This window comes from Chiroxiphia lanceolata, chromosome Z (genome assembly GCF_009829145.1).
Source record: "Chiroxiphia lanceolata isolate bChiLan1 chromosome Z, bChiLan1.pri, whole genome shotgun sequence".
Taxonomy (NCBI): domain Eukaryota; kingdom Metazoa; phylum Chordata; class Aves; order Passeriformes; family Pipridae; genus Chiroxiphia; species Chiroxiphia lanceolata.
In genome coordinates this window covers 54,817,360-54,829,028 of record NC_045671.1, presented here as the reverse complement: position 1 = coordinate 54,829,028, position 11,669 = coordinate 54,817,360, and the positions used below count along the sequence as shown (strand labels likewise).

General features: G+C 39.5%; 1 protein-coding gene across 5 annotated transcripts in view; it reads right to left on the bottom strand.

Moving 5' to 3' along the window:
- Window positions 1-6,356: 6,356 nt before the first annotated feature.
- The window catches only part of CEMIP2 (cell migration inducing hyaluronidase 2), a 49,647-nt gene continuing 44,334 nt past the window's right edge, over window positions 6,357-11,669 (bottom strand). For all 5 annotated transcript variants that reach the window (XM_032675276.1, XM_032675278.1, XM_032675277.1 and 2 more), the window contains 4 exons: window positions 11,209-11,307; window positions 9,210-9,358; window positions 8,403-8,509; window positions 6,357-7,726 (listed from right to left, as the gene is read on the bottom strand). In XM_032675276.1, coding sequence (XP_032531167.1) covers window positions 7,530-7,726; window positions 8,403-8,509; window positions 9,210-9,358; window positions 11,209-11,307 — 552 coding nt within the window. In that variant the 3' untranslated portion in view covers window positions 6,357-7,529. The remainder of the gene's footprint in view (window positions 7,727-8,402; window positions 8,510-9,209; window positions 9,359-11,208; window positions 11,308-11,669) is intronic.

Sequence of the window (11,669 nt, the reverse complement as noted above, 5' to 3'; positions counted from 1 at the left end):
TCCCTTGCCAAAATGAGCCCCGGACTTGATCAACAGTTTAGGCCTAAAGGTTTTAACAACACTTAAACTTAACAGCACTCAAGTGACAGCCTAATTTAAATAATATAACAAATGATTCTACTGAATTTAATACAAGCACAACCAAGCACAACAGTAACTCACTTACAGGTCTAACTTCTTTACAAATCTAACATACTTAAGAATATATGAGAGCAACATTCTCAGTACATTTGCTATAGCATATTCACACTTGCATGCATACAGACCTAAAGGAGTAACAAGGTATATATACCTGCGAAAAATCCCCTCAGGTTCAGTGAAGTACTGACATGGAATGCCTTTGCACCTTCTCAACATGTGAAGGGTTGAGCCTCGAGGAGTGGGGGTATCAGCGTTTGGTGGCATCCTCTGAGTATGGCAAGATGGAAAGTTTGCTTGCTCCGAGGTGCCCACTCAGAGGGAGATTTCTGGTCATAGCCACTGTAGTACAGGGAAGTTCACAGGGTCTCACTTAGGACCACTCTTTATGGGGCACAAGACAGTTGGCTTTAGTCATAGTAATTTTCCATGTCAAGGCCAAGGCCTAATGAGCATTTTTGAAATCAGTGCAGCTCAAGGAGGCAGTGAGGGGATGCACCACCACAAAGAGACAGATTACATTTTGAAAATCAAGTCAGGCTGGGTACACTATAGGGGTGGGAAAACAGGAGAGGTGCAACTCATTCTCTAAGATAGTTTGGAAACAGATTTAATGGAAAAGAAGGATTGACAGTTACTCAGAGAAATTCACAGGCAGCAAAACATTGGAAATATCAGAAATGGAAAATTCTATAGAAATAAGATGCTTAAGCAGAGTAGCATCCCAGCCCTTAAGAACTGGAAGTGGTGAAGAGAACCCTCTCCCTATAAAGAAAAAGGAAAAATATGTGAATGGCTTTTAAAGAAAAGAGACTGTGAACAAATTTTTCTTGTATCTTCATTTGTTTTCTTTCATGTCCAGCTATTAAAGCCTGATATGAGTTCTTATATATCTGCTCATTTGCAAAAAGAACCCAATGGCAATTGGGCATGCTGCTAAGATTCATGTGATTATAGATACTCATACCTTCTAACACTTTGTATTTCACTCTCATGAAAGACAGAAAAATATGATAGCAATAAATGAATGTTAAAAAAAAACCAAAGCATGCTGCCATATGGAAATTTGTATTACACTATTAAAAAACTAAAAAGCAGAAATGTGCAATATAGACTACTGAGTAATGTTCATCATAGAATAATTTCTCAGAAATAGGAATGAGACCACAGATAACTGTAGTGTTGACTGCTGTTACTGAGAACATACACCAGACATTTGCACCAGAGTGGAAGGAAAAGTATTAGATCATAGTTCACACCCTACAGATGGAATAAACCATCTTCTGCTGAAGAACCTCATGGATATTAAAAAGATGATATCATCGTCTGATATCCATCCCTAAAAGCTACCAATTACACAAAACACATCCTGAAATAATTTTAGTGTTATCTGTTGAAAATGTCCCTGGAAATTCTGCATAGAAAGAAACAGTTGTATTTCTAACTGTTTACAGCAGGTCTCTTTTATGAAGAGTTTTCTGAAAGCTCTATATGCCTTCGCTAACCTGTTGTCTATCTCTGTCAATCTTACCATCCGAGGAGATGAGGCTACCTAGGTAATTAAACTGCTGGACTGATTTGAGCTCTGATTGGCCAATGGTGATATGGGGATGATGGAAGACTTCCCGAGGTGCAGGTTGATAGAGAACTTCTGTCTTCTTTAAGCTGACTTCCAGACCAAAGAGCTCAGCAGCCTCTGCAAAGCAGGATGTTAAACACTGCAGAGCTGCTTCTGTGTGGGTCAGAAGGGTGGCGTCATCAGCATAAAGCAGCTCCCGGGCAAGATGGTTTAAGGTCTTGGTATGGGCCTTCAGTCATCTTAGGTTGAACAGGCTTCCATCAGTACGGTATCGAATGTAGATACCATCCTATGGTAAGACTGATGGAGAAATAGACAACAGGTTTGCAAAGGCATATAGTGCTTTCGGAAAACTCCATAAAAGAGTCTGGCGTAATAAACACTTGAAGAAAAGTACCAAGATCAGTGTTTACAGAGCCATAGTGCTGTCTACTCTTTTATATGGTTCCAAATCACGGGTCATCTACCACCACCCCCTGCGACTCCTAGAACACTTCCATCAACGCTGCCTCCATACAATCCTTAACATCCACTGGTCAGATTCTGTGACCAATACATCTGTTCTAGAGCAAGCAGCAGTCACAAGCATTGAGGCCATGTTGCTGAGAACACAGCTGCGTTGGGCAGGGCACGTCTCAAGGATGAAGGACCACCGCCTCCCTAAGATCTTGCTTTATGGTGAACTTGCCACAGGTTGCCACAAGAAAAGAACCCCGAAGAAAAGATACAAGGACTCCCAGAAACAACATTTCAGCCTTGGCCATATTGATCAACATAACTGGTCTACTCTGGCCTCCAATTAGGAGGTCTGGAGACACACCATCTATAACGCTGTTGCTTCCTTTGAGAACGCACGCAGGATCACTCTAGAGGAGAAAAGACAATGCAGAAAGAATCGTGCCTCGCAGAATATACCACCTAAGGAGTCTTTCTGTTGTGCCCTTTGCAATTGGACATGTCTATCTCGTATTGGCCTTATTAGTCACCAGCGTGCTTGTAACAAATGTGGATAGAGCCTTTCCCAAATCTTCGTTCGCGAAGCCTAGCCATGACAGCAGGTCTATCACAGCATTATTACTTAGATACTTGCACACACAAAATAGTCTCGAAATGTCATTTTGTTTTTATTTTCCATTTAGAAGAAACTATACTTAAAGACAGGTCTTCACGTGTTTTAAGAACATTTCCTCAGAAAAAGATTATACATTAGTATATTCATCTGTCAAACCATTCAACCTGGAATAAGATAAACAGAGAATCTGCCTCCCAGGCAAGGCAATTAAGTCTGCTTTGTACTCTTAAATACAATAGAAAAAAGTTAAAAAGTTAAAAAGTTGGCCTTTAAGGAGAAAGCTTATACAGATTGATCACTTCGAAATTCTCCGTGATCTAATCAAGCCAGTTTCTCACTAGTACACCAAATGTGACAGCTGCAAACCTTTCAAGAAGAGCACAAGTCTCTCTGAATTTTTTCAGTATGGGTTCAGAAAAAAACACAGGATGATGTAACAGAAAAGGCTATGCTGATTTCCGGAGATCCCAAGATTGCTCTCTCCCAAAATTCATAGATTCATAGCATGGTTTAGGTTGGAAGGGACCTCAAAGATCATTTCCTTCCAACTGCCTCTGCCAGGGGCAAGGACACCTTCCACTTGACCAGGTTGCTCAAAGCCCCACCCAACCTGGCCTTGAACACTTCCAGGGGTGGGGCACCCACCACTTCCCTGAGCAACCTGTTCCAGTGCCTCACTACCTGCTCAATTAAGAATTTCTTCCTAATATCTGATCTAAAGCTACCCTCTTTCAATTTAAAGCCATTCCCCCTTGTTCTATCACTATGTGCCCTTGTACAAGACCCTCTTCAGCTCTCCTGTACCCTTAAGTACTAGAAGGCAGCAATAATGTTTCCTCTCTCTAAAATTTTTCCCATTATATCCAATAATATTTTTTTTTCAGAATTTCATCACATAAAAAAGTAGAGGTGGAATTCTGTGACCAGACAAGCTTTTTTTTTCTTAAGTTACAATTGTTAGTACAAATTTAATCTGCAAAATTGCAGTATTCCCAGGCCATAAAATTAAAAAGCTCATAAATTCTCAAGTCGAAGGTGGTCTCATATACTTGAACACTGAGTATTATCTTAGAGTTTTAACTAGCCCAAGGCACAGGACAATGATAAGGCATTAGAAAAGAAAAATATGTTTGTGAAGTCTAGGAAAGAATCATAGAATCACAGAATCTCAGAACCAGTCAGGTTGGAAAGGACCTCCAAGATCATCAAATCCAACCCCTGTTCCACTACCACCGTGGTTACTAGACCATGGCACTAAGTGCCACATCCAGGATAAAACCTTCTCTTTAAGTGCTAGAACAAGTATGACCAGAAGAGGTGGAAAAGTAATGACTGGGAAAAGCTCACATAAATGCAATTTTGAAGTTCAAATGCTACTGCTTTTCGTTGCATTTCACAGATGTTCAGTCACTAAGGATTACCTTAAACAAATACAACCACGACAAACTGTTTTAAGACCTTCACTGAGCAGTGTACCATAAGATACAGCTATCATCAAACCCAGCTAGTATGCTTTTCAGTCAGACCTGGATGACTATCCTTAGATCTACATTCTTCCTACATAATGTGAAAAGGAGTTGATGAGAAGCAGAGGAAATGATGGGACTTGCCCCAAACAGGAAAACTTATTTTCATGTCATGTGTCAGAAGTTATCTGGGACCTCAGCTGTCACTGCAGTCCCACAATATGCAGAATTAAATCTGTATTTTACTACAGCACATCCTTGCCATAATCCTGGCCCCTTAGGGATAGGTCTCCCCATTCCTCATATAATGAATTTTGAGCAGTGCCTTTGTCCAGAGAGAGCCTTGTTGATCTGGTACCTGCTCCAAGTAGTTTATTTATTCTTTTGTTGTTTCTTGTTTTTTAATTTCTTTACAGCAGGATGACACCATTTGAGCAAGGAATGAAAACCAATCTATTTGTATACAAAACCTGAGCATGAAGAGGAAATTACAATGCCTTTTGGAATGGGTTTGGGGCAGAGATGCCTCACTTTTAAGGTCTCACTGAGTTTCAGACATGAAAAGTGAGTGGCTCAGCCCTTGTAGACTGTGGTGGCTGGAGTGCTTGAAAAGAGAGGCCAAGCATATTAGTGATTTTTACTGCCCACAACCACAGCATCAGCCTGGCAGGCATTGCTAGAGAGGGCCCAGGACACGAGCTGTCCAAAAGCAGGGTTAGTTAAAGCTGCTCCTCCACAGCCACTCTGGCAATCAGTTCCAGTGCTTGACCACCCACTCAATAAAAAAAACTTTCCTTTTGTTTTTGTGGAATTGCCTGCATTTCAGTGTGTGCCCACAGCCTCTTGTTCTCTACTGGGCACCATCGAGAATAGGCTGGGTCCATCTTCTTTGCTCCCCTACCAGGTAGTTAAAGACATGGACAGGAAGCCCCTGAGACAATAACAGTGCTGCTCCGCTCGCCCTTGCAAGCTGATATTACTCTACACTCAGCAGCTCAGACTTAAGAGATGCCTTCAGTCACCATCAGTGTCTCCATTCAGAGACAAGTTAGGTATACTGGGAAAGAAGAGTAGGATATGCTCCAAAATTTCATAGGTAAATTGGTGTTCGAAATAAAATAGTTTATCTTATTCACACAGCACATATTATAAAATCACTAGATACAAGAATAGAAGACACCTAAACTTTTATTGCCTTGTCAGATGTAAGAATTTATTTATGTCATTTATTAAGTGTTTAAATTTACACCAAAAGACAATACTTCAATTTCAGGTCAAATTATTCATCAGTAAGCCCTACATCAGAATATTCTTGAGACTTCCAAGGACAATTTTTACTAGACAGCTTAGAACAGCAGAATTTCATAAATAATGGCCAACTTCACAAGCCTGAGGGTCACTACCTCATCATTATTTCTTTGTTGAGCATAACCCACAAAACAGAGGAAGTCTTAAAGCCATTTAAATCCCCAAACACTACCACTACTGCACTCAGAGCATTTAAATCACGTTCCCCTGCATTAATAACACCAAACATTATAACTAGTCAAAGATTTACCACATCTTCCCCTACCAAAATGACATCTTTTTTTTTTAAACATTACAAGACCAACTTGTACTCAGAACATTAAAGCAACTGCAAAATACACAATCATCCATTTGGCTTGGTTTTACAACAAAAATAATGTCAGTAATCTATTCGTTAACTTCATCTCTTTTGTTGTGCTCCTTTCCCCTCCCTTCTCACTTAGGAAACTACATTAGACCAGGCAGTTAAATTGTAGCACTGAGGTAGCATATTTCAACTGAACAGAATAATAGGTCTGCTACTGTGCCTCCTCTCCTTTAAAGCACAAAAAAAAAAAAAATCCCCACAGTTTTTTAACTTCTTTGGAGAAGACAGGCATATAGCTCATTTGCAACAGCCACTGCATTTTGAATTCAAAGCACAAAGAGTCTCTGAATGGTAGATACATGTAAAATGAATGAGAAAATATACAAGGAATTATGTCAGTTTTTTTAGAACTAGGGTTACATTTTAGCTCTATGGCACCTATTGTTCCCTGTTTGAAAATGCATCTTTACAGTCCCTGAAATTTAATTTCAAAGACTAGGATCCTGAAAAGGGGCAGCTGTGCCTCTGTTCATCTAAATGATTTTCACACTATCTGCAGGAAGGGCCAAATAATTGCAACAAAACCAGAAAAAAATCAAACTGACCTAATATAAAGTCAATAGGAATTAACAACATGAGTATACTAAAAGGATCAAAGTTAAGGCAAAAGATATAACCTGAATGAACTGAAGATATATGCCTGAATGAACTGAGAGCACTTTCTGTTTATTTATAAGTTAAACCTGGGATAGCCTATCAAATTAAAAAAAAGAAAAATCACTGCAAGAGTAGAAACAGTTTCCTAACAAATTGAGATTAACAGAATCTCAGCTTTGCCCTTCTAGCTACAAGCTTTAAAAGACTAAGCCGAAGTCAAACTGTACTCGAGACTGCAGCCTTAAAATCTAGACTATTTACTACAATAACTCTCACAGACACACCTGTGTATTCAGCGGGAATAATAAACAATGATCCTAAAGAACAGTAGTAATTTCCTGTTCTGCATGCCATGTTGGTACACATAGCCTTGTAAAAACTCTGTTGCATGGTACACAATCCTCACCCAGCCCCAGGCTGGATCTTTGAATTCCCCCTCCATCTTTCACACAGAAAGTAAAAATTTTACTGCAATTAAAACCCCTTAAATCAGCTACCTGCATAAGGGAAATTGGGTTTTAACATGCTGGAAAGCAGACTGAGAATGTAACTAAGCTGACTGCTAAATTAACTCTTAAAAAACACCTAAACAGCTGAGGGAAAATGTGTAAGTTATAATGATCAATTCAAGCTGCTTATGGAAGCATTAATGTAAATCATTCAAGTAATCCAAGATGCACTCCAACATCTGTTATTAAAAATTTAAGGCTTTTATGAACACCGTCTTACATACAAAAGGAGTAATAAACAGAACAAAATTGTTTACAGTAAATACAAACATCTGAAAAATCTCTGAAACCTGTTTATACAAATACTAATAAATTCTTTAATATTTTATACAACTAGAAGGTGCACAGATTGGCATTCAAGCAGTCAATGCTGGCAAACATCTGTCAGACAACAACATGATTTACTTGGATAACAATATAGTTTTAAATGTCATAAATTAAAAAATAAGTTAGTTCACATTTTTTCCCCAGCTTTTATGTACATCTTAAGTCTTTAACGAGATCTTGTAGCCTTCTTCAGAAGCTCGAGGTCTTTCCGTCGGCTTTTGATTGCTCTGGCACAGCCATACTCTTCCAGTTGTAAAGGGATATACTTTTCTATCTGAACGAGCCCATGCCCAGCAGGACCAGTAAACAGCTTAATCCAGGATGGCTTAAAGCTTCCTCTGAAGCCCAGGAAGGCCAGGCTTCCTGTGACAAAAACAGCTCAGTATTACTAAACCAGCCAAGCTCATTGAAGCACAATACACAACCGGTTAGGAAGAAAAGGGCATGTTCCTTCAAAATTCTCTCCCCCGCATTATTCAGAACATTAATCCACTCTCAGCTACACACATACCTCACAAGGGAATACTGATTCGCAATTTACTTTTTCAATATACAGTGTTGAAAGATTTCAGTATAGTCTGAAATCTTAATTTGAAAACACAGCTAATTGGACAGCTAGAAAACCTGCTTTCTGAGACACAACTTGTGCCAAGCCTCTGAACGGACGAGAGCTACCCCATGTGGCTTTATAAAGTCATCATTCCTCAAAATACCAAGAGCTGTTCATTTCTAGCTTCAAATTTTGTTACAACAGGAAACACTAGCCAGGCACAGGAGATTGCTCAAAAACAGATTTGCTGGGTGAGGCACAAAATACAGGCTTCATGAAAAAACTCCAGGACTCTTTCTATATAACCCACAGGCACAAAGAACTGCCACAGTCATTTCTCTGTTTCTGCAGAAGCCCACACCAATGCAAACTGGCAACCACTCACCACCAGCTGCATCCTTTACACACACCCCATGAGAAACCCACTACGCCAACATAAACACACAGACCAAGGTGGTGTCACAGAAAATGTGCAAAATTTCCACCAACCGTTGCTCTGAAGATAAGGTGGTTTCGCTGTCCCCAGGGACATTAAGGCTTCTGCCAAATTATTAGGAATTTCTAAATCACCTCTTGTGCTCAGTAGAACAATAGACCTGCAGTAGAAACAGTGCAGAGACAGCAGCTGTTATAAACACAACATTTTTTTAATATTCTGCTACATGCCTTTACAGCTAGCTGGTCTCTTAGTCCACTTCTTTAAGAGTACTCATGACATGGAAACAGCCAACCCTTTCTGAAAGTAGTACTAAAATTTTTCATTTTTAAACTGACTTTAAAATGTAACTTCAAAATCACTGTAAAGTGGTATTTAAACGCAGTTTAATATTTTGTATCAAAAAATTAAGTTTAGATATTAATCCCTAATTAGCATATTAGAATGGTGATTTTTTTTCTGACACCAACTCTCTATCTTTCTTTAATGATAAGCAATTTTCTCCCTATGGGGACAGAACAATATGATATCTTTCACATAGTCCTTGCCAGTGTCCTTATTAAACAAAAAGTTATTGTTTTACACAAAGAAGCATTATTACATGATGTTTACTTAAGAAAACAAGGTGAAAGACAGGCAACACCACAAAATCAAAAATGTTCAAAATTTGCTTTATTTTCTTAAATAAGGCTAAACTGTCTGTTAACATGCTCCTGTGTTTGCCCTTTTCCCTCAACCTAGATATATCTCTTTTGCTCACTTTCGGTGCTTCTGTATAGACACCATTATGTTAAATACTCATCAGAGAGCAGAGCTACAGTGTGCAGGACATATTGGAAATAAACGGTCATTAAGCATACCTTTGTGGAATTCCAGATTTTAAATATCCACCTACATGCTTAATGTCTATTCCAGAAAATAATTTGTTTCCCAACACTGTGCCAGCGCAGGCATCTATTATAACAGTAAGTATACCATTATCCTTGAAGGAAAACATGGTGTCATTGACCTGAATGGGAGAAAAAACAGAGAGAAAATAACTTTTTTCTTCCTTTCTTAAAGTTAATATGAGTCAAAGAGCAATTCTACTACATTCAGTGTTAATCTTATTCTAGTTTAGACACAGTGGTATACTCATCATCATCATCATGGCCAGGCTTCGTGAACGAAGATTTGGGAAGGGCTTTACCTACGTTTGTTACAAGCATGTTGGTGGCTAAAAAGGCCAATACGAGACAGACACGTCCAGTTGCAAAAGGCACAGCAGAAAGACTCCTTAGGAGGTATATTCTGCAAGACATGATTCTTTCTGGGTTGTCTTTTCTCCTCAAGAGTGATCCTGTGTGCTTTCTCAAAAGCATCAGCAGCGTTATAGATGGTGTGTCTCCAGACCTCCCAATTGGAGGCCAGATTAGACCAGTTATGATGATCAGTATGGCCAAGGCTGAGATGTTGTTTCAAGGAGTCCTTGTATCTTCTCTTTGGGGCTCCTCTCTTGTGGCAGCCAGTGGCAAGTTCACCATAAAACAGGATCTTAGGGAGGCGGTGGTCCTTCATCCTGGAGACGTGCCCTGCCCAGCGCAGCTGTGTTCTCAGCAACATGGTCTCAATACTTGTGACTGCTGCTTGTTCTAGAACAGATGTATTGGTCACATAATCTGACCAGTGGATGTTTAGGATTGTACGGAGGCGGCGTTGATGGAAGTGTTCTAGGAGACGCAGGTGGTGGTGGTGGTAGATGACCCATGATTCAGATCCGTATAAGAGAGTAGACAGCACAATGGCTCTGTAAACACTGATCCTGGTACTTTTCTTCAGATGTTTACAGTGGTATACTAATTTCCTTACAAATACTTGTTTTCCCTAACATCTCTTCAATTTTCTCCTCAAGAGGACGCTGCCAGTGGGACTTCTAAAATTACACAGGAGCCTTAAGTCCCTGGCTTCTACAGAGATATTGCATACTTCGGGTGACTTGATACCTGCCTCCATCACTGCTCCTGCTTCAGGAAGATAAAATTCAGATTCTGAACCACCTGGACTTCTGGACAATAGTGCAGTTAATTGGTCCCTTCAACAGCCCAGTCACTAACTAGTGAGTGCTCTTACTGCTCTGGATATGGCAAACACATTCCTGTAGAAGTCTGCAGTTGCTAAGGTTATGCTACTCACATGACATTTGTCTGCCTGGATAATTCAACCAAGCCAACGCACTGACGCTGAAGAACGAAAGGCACATGCAGACTGAGCTCTGTAGTGCAAGGGTGTCTGCAAATGCTATTTCAGCATCATGTGCAAGTATCTCCTTCAGCATGCGAATGGAAAAGTCAAATTCAACTGCTTTTTATACAGTATTGCATTCACTAGGCTTACTGGGGCCACATTAGGACAAATACAGAAACCTCTATAGATTCTTTAGTAATTGTCATTTTGAGGACTTTAGCAAAGCTTAGTGGCTTGCATGACCCATCCCATTAACTCGCTAATCTGTCAGCACAAGGATAATTTCAACAACATGGATTTAACAAACAAGTTGTTAGGTTGTGTGTTTCATGTATTTCCAAAACAGCCATAAATGTATACACACACAGACTTAAATACGAAACTTCAAATTTTAAAACTCTCCCTTATTGGAACATTTTTCTCTCCAGAAGAAAAGGATTCAAATACAAAATGGAGCTTTGAAGCCTCGCTTTCTGAGGTAAAACATCAACTTTTTGACTGTTTGGTTTTTAAACAATGAACCATCTTTTCATTCAAGTGAAGAAAACTGAGGTAAGCATTATGTAGAGCTATACAACTGTTATAATATAAACTGCTAAAATGATATTTAAGAAGAAAACCATAAAGAATACTTACAGATATAAATGCTTGCTGACCCCTGCTTGATTCTTTTGCATCACACGAATTAATCTGCACAAGGAGGTAGTTTTTGTGAGGGTCACTGGTGAATACCATCTAGATATCAAACAAAACAGTTAATTACTGATGTGTCTTCAACATTTTATCATGCCAGTTTACGACAGCCCACGCTCGAAAGCAAAAGAATCCATATGTCAGTGGCATTATTTATGGTACTAGTAATCCAATTTCAAGTTCATCCTAATATGCAGAGATCCAAAAATAGAGGAGGAAGGTTGGTCATAGATCTTTGCAGCAAACCTAGTCTACATCCTCCATGGAGCACAGACAATACTGAAGTGCAAGGCATCAGATCTACCTATGCTTCTCCTCTGTAGCACTGAGTGAGAGGTGAACAAAAGACAAAAAGAACAAAAACTACGATGGACTTCCCACCTTCTGGCATACAGAGATTAATA